The 14,843-nt window shown below is 36.2% G+C and overlaps 1 protein-coding gene and 1 non-coding gene across 3 annotated transcripts; one reads left to right on the forward strand and one right to left on the reverse strand.

The window, feature by feature from the left end:
• Positions 1-139: 139 nt before the first annotated feature.
• LOC132274016 (uncharacterized) lies at positions 140-12,611 on the forward strand. 2 transcript variants are annotated; one of them, XM_059775159.1, is made up of 9 exons: positions 140-739; positions 1,424-1,583; positions 1,697-1,758; positions 2,106-2,200; positions 5,529-5,642; positions 6,861-6,926; positions 7,379-7,476; positions 8,404-8,843; positions 11,180-12,611. In XM_059775159.1, exons 1-9 carry the CDS (start codon positions 307-309, stop codon positions 12,250-12,252), a joined length of 2,541 nt encoding a protein of 846 aa, XP_059631142.1. In that variant the 5' UTR covers positions 140-306; the 3' UTR covers positions 12,253-12,611. The 2 variants fall into 2 exon arrangements, with proteins under 2 accessions (XP_059631142.1, XP_059631143.1); XM_059775160.1 differs by lacking the exon at positions 140-739 and having other exon boundaries at positions 1,531-1,583; positions 2,117-2,200; positions 11,180-12,605.
• A 959-nt stretch (positions 12,612-13,570) lies between these two features.
• On the reverse strand, positions 13,571-13,644 carry TRNAN-GUU (transfer RNA asparagine (anticodon GUU)). Its single transcript has one exon. It is a non-coding gene; the product is annotated as a tRNA-Asn (tRNA).
• Between the last annotated feature and the right edge of the window lie 1,199 nt (positions 13,645-14,843).

Here is a 14,843-nt window from a genome sequence, read left to right on the forward strand (position 1 = left end):
AAGTTCCTATATATATATATTCAAATTAATCAAATAAAAAATAAAAAATAGAAAACTATATAAAAAAAGAATAAGAACAAAACTGTACGGTTCTATTGGGTCCCAACGTTGTGATTTTGTGTGCACCCCAAGGCTCGATCGACCCTGGAAGTGCACAAGTATTCCTGAATTTCCAAGGATCAAAGGATTCTCTCTCTCTCTCTCTCTCCTCTTTCCAAGCTGCAAAATCATATTCTTCACTCAGCAGCTCTCGTCGCCACCGGAGCTCTCTCTCTCTCTCCTCTTTCTCCTCTTTCTCTCTCTAAAATGTCGAATCGATATGCTCATAACAGGCACGACGGCAACAAAAGCTTCGCCAAAACCCAAAAAAAGTATATCCCGAAAGCGTCCAATTCGACCTCAGGAGAGCCAGACACCAATCTAACACTCTCAAATTCTCTCAGACAATCTCTCTCTCCACAACCCGATGTATCCTCCGCCGCCACATCAAGCGGTGGCAGCAGTGGCGCCACCGCGTCGGCGAGTAGGGTTCGGATGGGCGATAGCGGGGACTGGGTTTCCAATAGAATTCCCAGTGGCAATTTCGTGAATTACTTGCCGCAGGACGAGGCGGTCGCAGCTGGTTTCGGTGCTGAAGAAGGCGGATTGGATCCTTTGGAGTCTCAGCGAGTGGTCGATCTTCTCAACAGAGAGTTGTCTCGGTTGCTTAGATTGAAATCCAGAGATTTTTGGAAAGAAGGTTGGTATCTTTCAGAAATTGAATCATTTATTTATTTTTTGAAATGGTTACTGTGTTTTTTTTTTCTTTCTCAAGGGTTTGTTGCTATGTGTTGGTTCAATTGATGCTAGTTAAATTTTTTATTTATTTTTTGAAATGGGTACTGTGTTTTTTCTCAAGGGGTTGTCATTTGATCCACTGAGTTTTGATACGGTATGATTGGTTTTCTTGTTCTGTGTTAGTTTAATTGATGCATAGTTCTTTTGGATGTTATTTTGTGTTAATATTGTTGTTTTCGGTTCGTTTGGTTGTTAAATTAAAAGCAATTGTTTAATGATTATTGGGTATAAGGGAAAGGAGTGAGGTCTCTTGGCTTCACTGGATCATTAATTTTGGTATCAGCGACATGTTGCGGAAATGCCAACTTACTTTTCAAGCATTAATCAAAATTGCTACTGTCTGGCGTGAACATATTGAATGATTGGCACATCTAATGGAGACGGAGATGTGAGAAGGTTTTGAAAACTACTGGTGCTAAGTATGATAATGAGGAAACCGTCAAGAGTGGTATTGATGACTTATTATATCATTTCAATGCTGGCTAACAAAGATAACAGCTAATTTCATTGTGTGTTGTGTAAACACATTATTTGTGCAATCCTTCCACTCTTACTGTTTTCCCCCCTTTCTTTCCACTCTTCTTAGTGGCGAGTGATTCTTCCTTGCACGACTTTCTGGAAAGCTTCCTAAAATTTAAGATTAGGTGGTATGACTTCCCACATCGTCGCTCGAAGGGAATAGTTGCTGGGGTCATTCTAGGAGAATCTGAGCTGAACAGGCGTGCTTTCATGGTCTTGTATCGCATGTAAGTTTCAGTAATAACTTATAATTCCATAATATATTCATAGTTACATATGTTTTCCCAAGTATGCTTTCTACATTTATCTTGAATTGGTTTGTAATTCCATTCCTTTACAGATCTTCCAATCGGGATCCTGGTGCTAGGTCTGCTGACAGTCTCAGTCCAAAGGATCATGCTGGTGTGTGGTTTTTTTTCATTATTGCTGCTAATATGGCCTTTTATAATCAATATGGCTAAACCCAAATAGTTTGAATACGGTTTTGTTGTGTTTTGTTCATGCCTTTCTATGACAGTTCTTATCTATATTTTGAATAACTGCATATTTTTCGCTTATTTGTAAACAATGACTTCACTTTTTTGCATATTCTTTGTAGCTTATAATTTTTTTTACAAAAATCAGTAACTTTATATCGCCCATCAAAAATATCTATTGTGAATATTATGAAGAAGATGAAATATTATATTTGTGACAATTTACCTTTTTTATTTTTTCAGTACACTGTTGTTCACTAAATCCACATTTAGTCCTTTTGCAGGAAAAAAAGTTGCTTGATTTGCCTAAGTTATTAGATATTTGTGCCATATATGGTCATGAGAATGAAGATCTGACCAGATTAGTGGTAAGCAATGAAAAGTAGAAGTGGTTTATTTCTTTATCGCTCTTGCAATTGTTAATTGAAAATACTTTTTGTTGCCTGTGCTTGCACTTTTCTTTTGTTCGTCTTAAAATTTCTGTCTTCCTTCTGAGTAGAAAGTTGGAAGCTTAGCAAATCATGCTCAGGTTTTGGTTAAGGTTTTGTAGTTTTTTTTGGGTTTTTAAACTTTTTCTTGCTACAGAAATGACTATCTATTTAAATAGGTGTGAAAAAAACGATAATAAATCCTTAAATTTTTTTTTAATAGGATACACAAGAAAGCTGAAGAGAACCAGAAACTTTGTCTTACTGATTTTTATTTATTTATTATTATTATAATAATTTGTGGGTCGGGGGAAGTAAATATGCTCTGTCACCAGGCCTTGACTTATGGGTAAGAATTGTCCTCTCTCTCAGTTCATTGATGAACCCAGTCTAACAATCAACCCCTGTAGATGCCAGTTAAAGAAATTTTCTTATATGTAGTCTTCGATGGATAAGAGCTGATCTTTTTGGTCTAATTGGTAACACTTGGATTTGCTAATAGAATCAAGTCTCTTGCACCCATGGTTCACAGTCGCGATTGCGGTGTAACGGAATCAGGGCTGTATTGGTGTAACATAACGGTACCGGTTATCACAATTGTGAATTTTTTTTTTCAACCTCGCAAATAGATTCCAAAATACACCGATACACAAATTTTTACAATATGATTCATGAAGATGAATTTCTAGTGATTTTTATTGAACTTTTTTAGATCATTTAACACAAGTAATGACCAAACTGTGAATTTATATCATTGTTGTTATTAAAAATGGTTAGTAATTATACTTTTTATGAAATCAATAACTAAAAGTAAAATCAATTATAAAATGAGTTATGAATCATACGATCTATAACATGTGACAATTAAAAACAAAAAGTAGAAGTAAAAAAATAAACCTGAATTAAAAATATTATTTGTCTGCATATAACATAAATTAAACATATAATGTGTGATTTTATGATAATTATAATTGTGTCTATTTTTATTGTTTACAATAATAATTAACTAATCAATAAATATAAGAGTAAACCCATTAGGATATAAAAAAAGGCTTGGACGAGTGACAGGAGCACGTTACTGATTGCATGAGGTTACTGGGTTCAAACCTTCGGCTAGTTGCTTTTTATATTAAAAAACTCAGCAAGTGCAGTCAAATATTTGACCACCAATTAATGCAATGATGATTGAACTGGCCGGTTCTATGCAGTAGTGTCCGTTACGCATGAAGAATTGGTCAGTTCGTCGCGAATCAGCCGATTCTTGTGCGAATTTTTTGACTCACCGGTAAATCGGTGAGTCAAAGTAACGGGAGCCCATAAAAGCGTCGCGAACCGGCTGGTTCACTGAACCATGCTTGCACCCCTTAAAGTTGATAATGGATTTGTTGATGGATGTTGGCAAAACAAGAAATAAGATCGGAGATGAACACATTCGTGAGATGGTTGAAATAGAATAATTGAAGAAAAATGAGAGAGAATTGACTAAAATTGTTTGATCCTGTCATAAAAGAACTATACCATTGAAGATAATATTAGGGGAATAAAAAGAACAAAACTAACATAGATTGTGATAGTTTAAAGTAAAATAAAATATGATGTGATGTGGTTTGACTCTGATTATGGGCCCCAAATGGAGCAGATAGATAGAGCAGAATGACAACAATATTCTCGTAGCCAACCCAAATAGTCGACAAAAGGCTTTCTTGAGTTGAGTTGTTTTTCCCTATCTTGACATAGAATGAGTCTGTGACATGACTCTTCAAAAGCTGGTGAAGTGCTGATGTCGAATACACAATACTTGGACATGGGAATGGCAGAATGCTATATGTTTTTGACACTTTTGGTTGGACATGCGCCTAAAAAGAGATGTCCAATAATTCAACTTTGTTATGCATTGCTTTAAAACAAGTGAAATATCTATATTAAACACTATGCTACATAAATATTTTTTTTACTATAGAAAATACAATAAAAAATTTAATAATACGAAATTTTGGCAGAGTCCTTGTTTCCTTCTGAGTTAGGATTTGACACGTCCAATGCTTGGATACATACCCGCACCCAGTACACGTACACGAGTCTATTTAACAAAGGAATAAATTGCCTTGCATGAATTATGTAGTGGTGCAATCATTTATAATTTGCCATAACCATCTCAGCTGGGTTTTCTTTTTTTTTTTTTTTTTTGGGGTAAGTTATTAGTTGACATGCATACAATCCCAAAGTTTACTGGAGGTTTTATGGTTAACATTTACATTAACCTTTCTCTCCTTACAGGAATCGGCCTTAACTGCAAGCTGCATTATTTCCTTGTTTAATAATGTTTTTTATTGCACCCTCCCTTAGGTATTTGATCCTTGTGGGTAGGTGACCATCTCAAATTCTCAAGGCTGCTTGTAGAGCTGTCCAATGCCTTCTGCCATGTCATGGTGCTTGGGTGATTCTAACACCATGTTTCCATGTTATACTGCCTTCTTAAACTGGAGACTTTTCTTTTTTTTGGACACATCCACCCTCTGACCCTCTTGAGAAAGCGCACTAGTTTGGAAAAATTCAATATGACTGCAACTGATGCACCCCGTCAATTTCCAGAGACTTTAGTTCTCTCCACTATTTACTAAAATACTCTGAGAATTGTTGACCACTTTAGCACATAAAAGTCTATAGTGATCAAAGTGTTACTGAAATGTCAAGACGAGCATTTAGTTCCGTGCCAGAATCCGAACCTTTTGGTTACAGCACTGCTCCTATATCTTAATGTCTGCTTTTGAACTTTAAGATGCCCCATTTCATTGACTGAATTACAGACGTTTCGACTCTCTTTTTAATGTAGTTTCTCATTTCAGCTACTCTCCCTTTCCTTGATGTTAGTGGTACTCTTCCCAGGGTCTATCTAGGTAATTCAAAACTGAAATTCTTAACTTTTTAACGGTGCAAAGATTCTAGTTCTTTGCAAACTTTGGAACGTTTATATCCAATTTGTTATATTGGCGCTATCCATTCTACACTTAAGGTACTCAGTTGGAGGTATTTGGATGCACCACAAGTTCTGTTTCTTGTCTATCCTATTAATGATTTGTGTCCTACCAGGATGTTATTTATTCCTTTACTTTGCCTGCAAAAAGCCATCATTGCTGAATTTTTGTAGATCACAAAACTATGTCTTCTGCTCTGTGCTGCAGCTGTTTAGGGTAGTTCTGATCTTTTAATCTAACTGCTGCTTCAAGATCCTCTCTCTTTCTCTCTCTTACATAGTTGCGTTTGACAGGTTGTGAATACTTTGAAGGCCCAACCTAGGATCCATGATAATTTTACTGCAGCAATGTCTCATTTCCTGAGCATTGTCCACACAATGCATCAGCGTTGCAGCTCATCCTTAGAGGTATACTTTGTCAAGAAACTTGTTTTAACTTATTAATTAGTAGATGGGAGTTATCTGTACCAGTGAATTTAGATTTATATCCGTATTACCTTACTGAATGCTGGGGTTAGTTTATTGCCTGAATCACGCCTACTGTCTTGTTTAGCATATTGCATATATGATATACTTCACATGTTGAATTAATAGTCATAAGTTGATCTGTTCCTGTTTGAAATCCTGAGCATTTACAGCCTTAAAAAGTTTTTGGATAGAGATTAGAAATTCAAATATTAATAGTTTTTTATACAAGTATGTGATATACCTGTGAAATTGATAAGTCAGAGTAGTTCAATAGGCACTTAGCATAATGTATGTCATTGTGAAATTTTTGGATGGAGATCTTAAATAAGTAAATAATTGAAATTCTAATTCTGGTTGCTCCTTGATGCACTTTCCAGTAAAACCTATTATTTAGTTGGTTACGGCAATGACCCCATTTCCTATGACAAACTCAGGAGTTTAAAGGCCGTATTAAAGCAGTGGAAAGTGGAAACATATGATGTCCACTTGAGGTAAATGGGGTGAAAATTTGTCTTTGGATGGTACACATATTTCATGGATCCGAATTCGGAGTTATGGATGTGTAAAGTTTGACACTTAATTGAAGGATTAACATGTGTTCGCGTTGTAGTCAGATTTTTCAAGAGGCGTACTGCTTTTTGCACTTATTGATGTAGAAGATAACAGTCCATTGTATTGGTCCTCCTTTCTGAATGAACTTGAAGTCTTTTTGTATTTTTTCTTTGTTTTCGTTGTCAAAACTCACATCTCCTTAACTCAAAGCAACAATAACTAAGTTCAAGGAAAAAAGGTGACAATAATTAATAGAAGAACTGTAATGGCTATAGGGCAAGGTGTCCAAAACATGTTGCCAACATGTGGAAGTCCCAAGTTTATGTCTTTGCCCTTGGGGCCATCCAAGGTTTTATCCCAGTGATGCTGATGCATGTGGGATGGGATGGGATGCTGCATGCCTTTGAAAGGATTAATCGTGCGGTCATAATTGCTTGAATACCTTTCAATTAGCCAAAACAGGAAAGAAAAATGCTGAGATCTACGTTTACTCAAGATTTTTTATAGCTTTCTTCAAACAGTTGCATAATGATTAAAGAGTCTTTGTACTTCTCTCTGTAAATTTTACCATAAATTTAAGTTTTTTTTCCTTGGGTTCTCATACAGATTCTATTCTCCTCTCATGGGCTTGAAGATCATGGATCCAGTCGGCTACATGCAGATTATTTGGAGGTTCTGTTTTTTTAATTTTTTATATTTTGTTTTCCCCTATGGGAGTATTGGGTTGTTTTTGTTCATGCATTTTTTTTTTTCTTTGGGCCTTGTTGCGGTGGAGATCATTTCCTTGGAACGCAATGGTACTTTGAGCTGTAAAACATTCTCTATGGTTAGAGACAAATATTGAATGGTTTACACTCCAATAATCTCAAGAAAGACTTTCTATAGAGTTGGCATAAGGACATACTTGGGAAAATTTTCTCATTAACCAAGTTTTGGCTGCTTTCTCACAGTAATAACATTATTTATTTATTTTTTAATTGGGTTAGCAGCTGAAACGTACCTTGTCAGGAAAGGATTTTTTTGGCAACCAAGAGAATCTTCTATTTTTTCTCCTATTATGGCTTTTGTTGGATAAGATATGTGCATAACCGTGACTAATTTTATTTTTATATTTCCGTCCATAGGTAATGGACTTCATAAATGATGCAGTTGTATCCATGGATGCTTTTGTTAGTGCATACAAGCCTGCAGCTGTATATTTCTCATGCCCTGTTGAATTGAGGTATCGAACTTTTACCATACGAAATAAGGATGCATGGCACCTGTGGTTTTGGGTTTAATTTTACCCAATATAGTGGGTTCACTCAGTCAACGATTATGATTGGTTGTTTGCTAGATCTGTTGCAACTGTCTAGAACAAAGTAGCTATATCATTAGTGCATATTGAGTTATGACATGGAAGATGACGTTCTTCATCTTCAAGTTGTTGCATGGTTTATACTACAGTCACTAAAGTTCTATAGAAATGTTTTGAAATGCATTTTGTGCAATCTTATGGTAGTGGGAAAATTGAAAGCCTGACTACATTGAGATAATCTAATTTCTTCATTTATGCAAGCATGCCCACATCTTCATATTGGAGAAAACGGGAAAGGACTCAGGATAGAGATATTTTATTTTTGCAGGAAAATCCTAGATTATTAGATTAAAAATATAGTATAAGTTTCTCTCCTTTTTCTCTCCTCTATTCCATGATGCACAGTCAGTGATTCACAACAATTCACAACCGTTGATCTTTCATTAAACAACACTGCCTTATTTTAAGAAAATCAAATAAATGTTGATCAGCCAACGTGTAGTGTTGTGAACCATCCAATCATACACCACGGAGTAGAGGAGCGAAAAAGTGACAGAGATGATCCTAATCCTACATTGATAATGGAAAGTGATGATGAATAATCCGGTCTGTTCTAAACAATAGTGTGAAAAGGTGGGAACCGAGGGATGTACTTCTTTTGATGTTAATTGTTTCCAGTTATATTTTATATTTTATTGTTGATATGAACAGTTTTATTTATGAGGTAATATCAATTTATTTTGTGAATAGGTTCACTTCTGAGGCATATCTCATGCTTGATATCAACTCGTTGCTTTTCTACCTGAAATCTTGTGAAACACCTTTCTAACTACAGTTGTTTTGTTCATGCAGTAATGGAAATGAGGAATTACTCAGCACCCTTGTAAGATTACATGATTTCTTGCTGCCATCTCTGCAGCGAGGCTTTCGAATTATACTTACAATGAGAGAAGATGGGCCTCTGGACACATTAGTGGACATGCTTTCAAACATTGCTCTTAGTTTGAAAATGTTATCTATGAGGATAGTGAAACTTGGTTGGAAGTTACTGGACTTCTGCTATCTTAGTGATGAAGTGTTTGAGGGTAGCTTCCCTCTTCCATCTGCCACAAAGATGTTCCCCGCCAATGTAGAGGATCCTGTCATAAGGGCAGACATTTTGGTTCAGACTTTTAGGGAGATTGGTGGGGGATATTCAAATGTTCAAGAGGACCAAAACAGGGGAACATTTCTCCAAAATCTTGAAAAAGATCACCAGATGATGAGTAGAATTGACTTTTTACAAAATACAGGTACGGAAATCTTGTATTTGAAAAGCTGGGTTTGAACAGATTTTTTGTTACACTACTGACAGTGATGCATGTTAAATCTGATCTTACTATTACTTGTCTGTTTGATGTGCTGACGTTGTCAGACTGAAGAGCACATGGTTTTAGAAGGCAAAAGCATTTTCAAGGGATTTAACTCGTTTATGGAGGCTTTGGATTTTGATTTCTTATTTTATCTAAATTTATTATAACTAATATAAAAGGCATAGTTAGAAAATAATATAAGAATATATAAACATTTCTTGGAGCATATTGAAATTGCTTAACAAAGAAAAAGAAAAGAATAATGCACCATATTTGATCAATGTATATGAGTATTATCGTTCACTATAATTGAAGATTAGACGGAACATTGTTTAATCAAGAAAGATAGAGATGAATTACAGAACATGAGGTCTAGGCTTCAGGAGACAAGATGTAGAAGCATAAAAATAGCACCTTCAATTGTGTCAGGAACTGTGAGGTGCATTCCTAATGGGACACTTAATTAATGCTAGTGGTGTTGGGTTGCTTCAAAATAGTCTTGCCATAAAGTAAGACTCAAAAAGCCTTTTCAAGAACGCCTAAAAAAGCCTCTTTAAATGTACAAGTGTTCGTAATACGGTGGTGTACTTGTAAATCCTTCCAAGATGACATTTGCTTTTCGAGTGCATCAAAATTTTGTGAAGACGTGATCTAATAAGGCAGCGAGGCACGAAAGTATAAAGCAGGAAGTGTGTTAAACTATTGGAAATCTTTTCTAACATCCGCACTTTTCTAAAACCCAAAAGGTTTTCCTGTTTTGTAAGGCAAAGCTTGATTTTTTTGAAATGTTCAGTTTTAAAAAATAAGTTTTACTTTGTGCACTTTCACCACTAAACACGAAGAAGTGTCGTACACCTACTCTGATATGCCTAATACAAGGAGGGTACTAATCCGTTTATAATCCTAGTTTGTAAAGGTTAACAATGCAGAGAAAAATTTCTTATAGCATTTAGATTCGGCTTGCCTAAATTACAGTGTAGCATAGGTTTTCCATTGTGTCCGTCATGATAATGTTGTATGCATAGGCATCTTAAGTCTTGTCAGTCTCTGGTAGTTAGAAATTGAGGGGAAAAAGAAAGTTGAAATTAACATCCTATCAAGAAGTCATCATGTCAGGCTTTATTTTTTCTTTTTTCTTTGCATTTATATAATTGTTGATGATGAGGGTCTTTGAAGGGTTCATCAAGTGATTATGCTATTGGTTTCCACGAGCTTGTGCGTCTCTATGTGAAAGCGTGAGTAAACATTTGAATTTTGCATGAATCGCATGCTAAAATGTTTGCGTTTTGATAACCCTTGACAAAACTATCTGTCGAAGGAAATATCTTGTTTGTGTTGTTTTATTAGTTCTTTGTAGCTGTAATCAAATCTGTACATATACAAATACTAATATAGACATTTTGTAAGGAAAACATATTTTGAATTTTCATGGCATCCATGAAAGCGATCTAAAGTGTAGCATTCTTTGTCGTGACGAAGACTACCCCTTGGTTAGGCGGGGTGCTCGGCTCTTCTCCCTGCACAGCTGCACTATAAGTTTTATGCTATGTTTGGTAGGGCGGAAAAGATGAGGGAAGGAAGGGGGAAGGGAAGGGGAAACTCCCCAATGTTTGGTGGAGGAAGAAATTGAGGGAGGGAGGAGCACCTCTTCCTTTGTACTAAAAAATCTTATGCCCAAATTTTTGGGCAGAAAAGGAGAGCTTTCCTTTTGAGAGTAGAAATAAAAAGAGAAAGGGGTAGAAGAACCTTTCGCTCACCCTCATTTTTTTTTTTTTTTTGGTTGCTCCCGGAAAGTATACAAATGGATAGACCTAAAAGCAACAATGTAGAAGAAATAGGGGGCATATCTCCCATTACAAAAAGCTAGGCAACACAAAAAGTAGCCTGTTTCCTTGTTTTTTATCTGGGCACAGAATTTGTGTTATTTTCAAGATGATTTGTTTATCTTACTTCCAGTGTATCTGTACTAGTACAATTGTACTTGACATTAATTGTAGTACATTTTCGGCATTTGTAGGAGTAGTGATGGTAGCATGCATATGACAGATTTATGAGCGAAGGTAGCATGCATATGTTAGATTTATGTACAGCAAATTCTATTTGCAAGTATCCGTGTTGCTTTTGATTAACTCAGGGATTTATTCTGTGCAACCTTTTGGAAGATTTTTTTATTGTATCCTCTTTGACAAATACTTTGCATTATTTTTAACATTTCTGTAAATTATCCTTGATTGTGTATCTTGAAGCAATTCTGTTGTTCAACTGTTCTGGTGCAGGTTGGATTTCAATGGATGATGAACAAATCAAGTATCTTTCTGGAATCATGAAGCATTCTTTGAAAGCCAATATTAAGGAGAAGTCTCATGCGCCAGCCCCTGTGACAAACAACACACTGCAGACGGATGAAGATGCTGCAATCATTGAGTCTAAAATGAGTCAAATAAAAGACATTTTCCCCGATTATGGCATGGGTTTCTTATCCGCATGTCTTGAAGTCTATAACCAGAATCCAGAAGAGGTTATTCAAAGGATTCTAGAGGGAACTCTCCATGAAGATTTGCAATCCCTGGACACTTCCTTGGAGAAAACTCCACCACCCAAGTTGTCTTCTATGAGCAGGAATGATAAAGGGAAAGGAAAAATGTTGGAATCTGTAACAGCATCTTCTACAAATGTGTTACCTACATCCAGAGAGCAACAAAATGTGGCCCCATCATTTTCTTCATCGTCATCAACAACAGTTGGGAGGTATGTCAGAAAGTCTAGAGTTGCCTCTTCTGATCCTGAGGCCCTCAATTCCAGAGACGACATGGATTTGGCAAGGACTGTGGCGCTAGCTTCACAACTTGAGTATGAAGACGAATATGACGACTCTTTTGATGATTTAGGTATGAGTGTTGGTGATTCGGGATTGGAAGAGAGTGAGACACAGCGGGGAAAACCCTGGGAGACACAGGCAGGAAATCCTGATCAAAATCCTGCTCATTCTAAATGGAACTCCCGTAAGAAGCCCCAATACTATGTGAAGGATGGTAAGAACTACAATTATAAAGTTGAGGGTTCAATTGCAGTCGCAAATTTTAATGAAGCATCGCTAGTTAATCAAGCCCAGAGAGAACAAATCCATGGCCTTGGACGCGGAGGAAACCTTCCTTTAGGAGGTGCAGTTAAGAAGCTGATGGAGTCAAATGAGGATCAAAATGATGATGAGCCCGACGCCACTGAAGTGGGAGGACGTGGGAATCCAGTCAATCCGAGGGGTAGAGGAAGGAGAGGAGGAGGGGGAAGAAATAATTTCAGGAAGGACCGGGCCATGAAGAAGCACTTCGCCGGATTGACAGGGTTTTAGGTCTATTAAAGGAAGATGATGATGATACATGCATTTTGTTCTAATTACAGGTTATAGCAAAATAGATTGAGGGTCTCTTTTGTATAGAGCAGCAAAACAACCGTGCACTCAGTTGTTTTTGTTGCCATTTAGTAGTGCTTTGAAAATTTCTCAGTATTTGGGTTGATGATTTGGGTGAGGTTCAACTGAGAAGCATTTTGTATGGATACAGTTTCTCCTACAACTACAGAAATGTCGGAGAATGTTTTTAAGCAGTTAAAAAAAAAAAAAAAAAAAAAAAAAAATGGAGGTGATATTGGCGCTCCATATACCTTTTTTTTTAAAGACTAAACTGCCCTTTTCTCCTTATTTTGTGCTCCAATCTCTCCTCGCAACTCTATTGAAAAACCTTTTTTTTTTTTTTTTTTAAGTAGGTAGTCATTCACACTTGATTTAAATTCCCGACCTCACTTTGAGCAGGAAGAGGTTGATACTCTCATTGAAAAATTTATTGAACTTTATTGAGTAATTCACCAGGCATGTGTGTATGTATATAATATAAAAGTCAACAAATCATAAAATATCACCCTTTGGAAACCATGCCTTGCAAATCTACAAACCCATATGCTATTTGAATTGAATGATTAATTATGATCTCTTAGTAGTGAATTTTGATAATTGTAATTAATGCAATTTGATAATTGTAATTAATGCAATGCTGTTATTATTATTACTACTTTGGGTAAATAACCTTGTTGGATGGTTATTGTTGGCTGCGAATTTTTAAATCTTGAGTTGTAATGTGAGGACTTTGTTTTCGTGCGAGAAATTTAATTAAAGAAGAAAACTAAATAAAGATGCACACAAAAATGCTAATATGTATGCATATGTATATTTTTATGAAAACTAAGTTGTAAGATAGAAGAGAGAAGTGTAATTTAGTCATTTGGTTTACTAAAAGGAGTTGTAGCTCAAGTTATACCGCTCTAAGCACGCTTTGCGCAATCTCTCGCTTCTATTTTCACTATTTATAATTTAATTTTGTTGCTTTCTCATTCCTGCTTTTTAATTCACTTGGTTGTAGCGCCTATAACGCCTACCGATATCACCTCCCAAAAATATATATATGTTTTTAAGTTTATATGAATTATAATTTATTTTCTGTGAGCCGATTATTATTATCGTCTAAATCATTAGCTTCAAGTCTGGAAAATGAGTTTGTGGAAAAATTTTAGTTTTGGTAGTCTCAAAAGGCTACTACGAGAAAAAAGAAAAAGAAAAAAAAGTCTTAAAATACTAAGCACTGTTTGTAACTAAAAAAAAATAAGAAGGCAGAAATCGCTAGAGGAAGGGGTTGAACCTTCAACCTTGTGGTTAACAGCCACACGCTCTAACCAACTGAGCTACTCCAGCTCATACTTGGAAAGTCAATAAAATAATAACAAAAAAAAAGTTACCCAGACCACTGGTTGCTAATTATTACTCTCATTTAGTTGTCCATTCAAAATGTCCCAACATTTTTATCCACTTATTAGGTTTAAACAAAATATATGAAGGGCCTGCCTCAAGGAGTTCTAAATTATCAATATATATATATATATATATATATATATATATATATATATAAGGTAAAGTACAAAAAAACTCCTTCAACTATTAGTTATGTAACAGAAAACCCTCCTATTTACTAATTTAACATATAACCCCCTGGAAATAACTAATTTGGTGCAATTAATCATGTCCAGTGGTAAAGCCGATTGAATTTGACCGTACAGACGCACATGATAGGTCATAATGCCTCTTTTGTCTCTTTAACCCCACACTTTCTCTCCTGGTTAACTCTCATAAGTCATATCACTTTTTTCTCTCTCTAAAATGGCTCTCGAGGGTGAAAAGAAGAAAACTGCGGAGAATGAAGCTGCTAAAGGAGGCGATGTCCTAATAGAAGAAGAAGAAGAAAAGGTCAGAGAAGAGTGGAGGACCAGAGACCATGGGGATTTCTCGATAAGTTTAAGAACGGCGACCATGGGGATTTCTCGATGTCCGGTGAAGTGAAGGACCAGAGATTGGTTGCGTGTGAGGACCAGAGAGTTGGTCGGCGAGTTGGCAAGGCGGCAAAGGAAGGAACCGGTAAGAGGTGGGTCTGATGTTACCGGCGGCGGAGAGCAACAGATGACGGAGAGGACGGCTTTGAACTGGGTGTGAAAAAATTGAAGAACAACGGCTGTAATAGTCATCTATCCGGCGACGAGCAGGGGCGATAAGGATGGTGGGGTTCGATGACTATTCCGGTGGTGGGTTGGCTGATAGAGGCGATATATATATATATATATATATATATATATATATATATATATATATATGCTTTCTCACTGAGATTGCCTTCTTTCGCCGCAGGGAAGTTTTACAGAGTGTCAACAGGGGCCAACGAGAGGAGATGGGAGAAGATGAAAGACAAATTGCACACTGTCATTGATTCCTTCCAGATTTTCAATGTTTGAAGTTATAACCACATTTACTTGTTTCTGTTTTAGTTTTATGAGGCTCAATATTTGTTTCCAACACTTCTAACATTATAGGCTATTTAAGAGCATTTTTGCCTGAGAAATTTA

This window comes from Cornus florida, unplaced genomic scaffold, assembly GCF_030987335.1.
Source record: "Cornus florida cultivar Cherokee Brave unplaced genomic scaffold, ASM3098733v1 CherokeeBrave_3.0.0_Hap2_Chr09, whole genome shotgun sequence".
Classification (NCBI taxonomy): domain Eukaryota; kingdom Viridiplantae; phylum Streptophyta; class Magnoliopsida; order Cornales; family Cornaceae; genus Cornus; species Cornus florida.

Excerpts from the sequence above, each read along its gene's own strand:
- LOC132274016 (XM_059775159.1), top strand. The coding sequence starts at position 307 with ATGTCGAATCGATATGCTCATAACAGGCACGACGGCAACAAAAGCTTC. Across the intron at positions 2,201-5,528 it reads AAGATCTGACCAGATTAGTG|GTTGTGAATACTTTGAAGGC; the intron begins GTAAGCAATGAA and ends TGCGTTTGACAG. Across the intron at positions 7,477-8,403 it reads TCATGCCCTGTTGAATTGAG|TAATGGAAATGAGGAATTAC; the intron begins GTATCGAACTTT and ends TTGTTCATGCAG.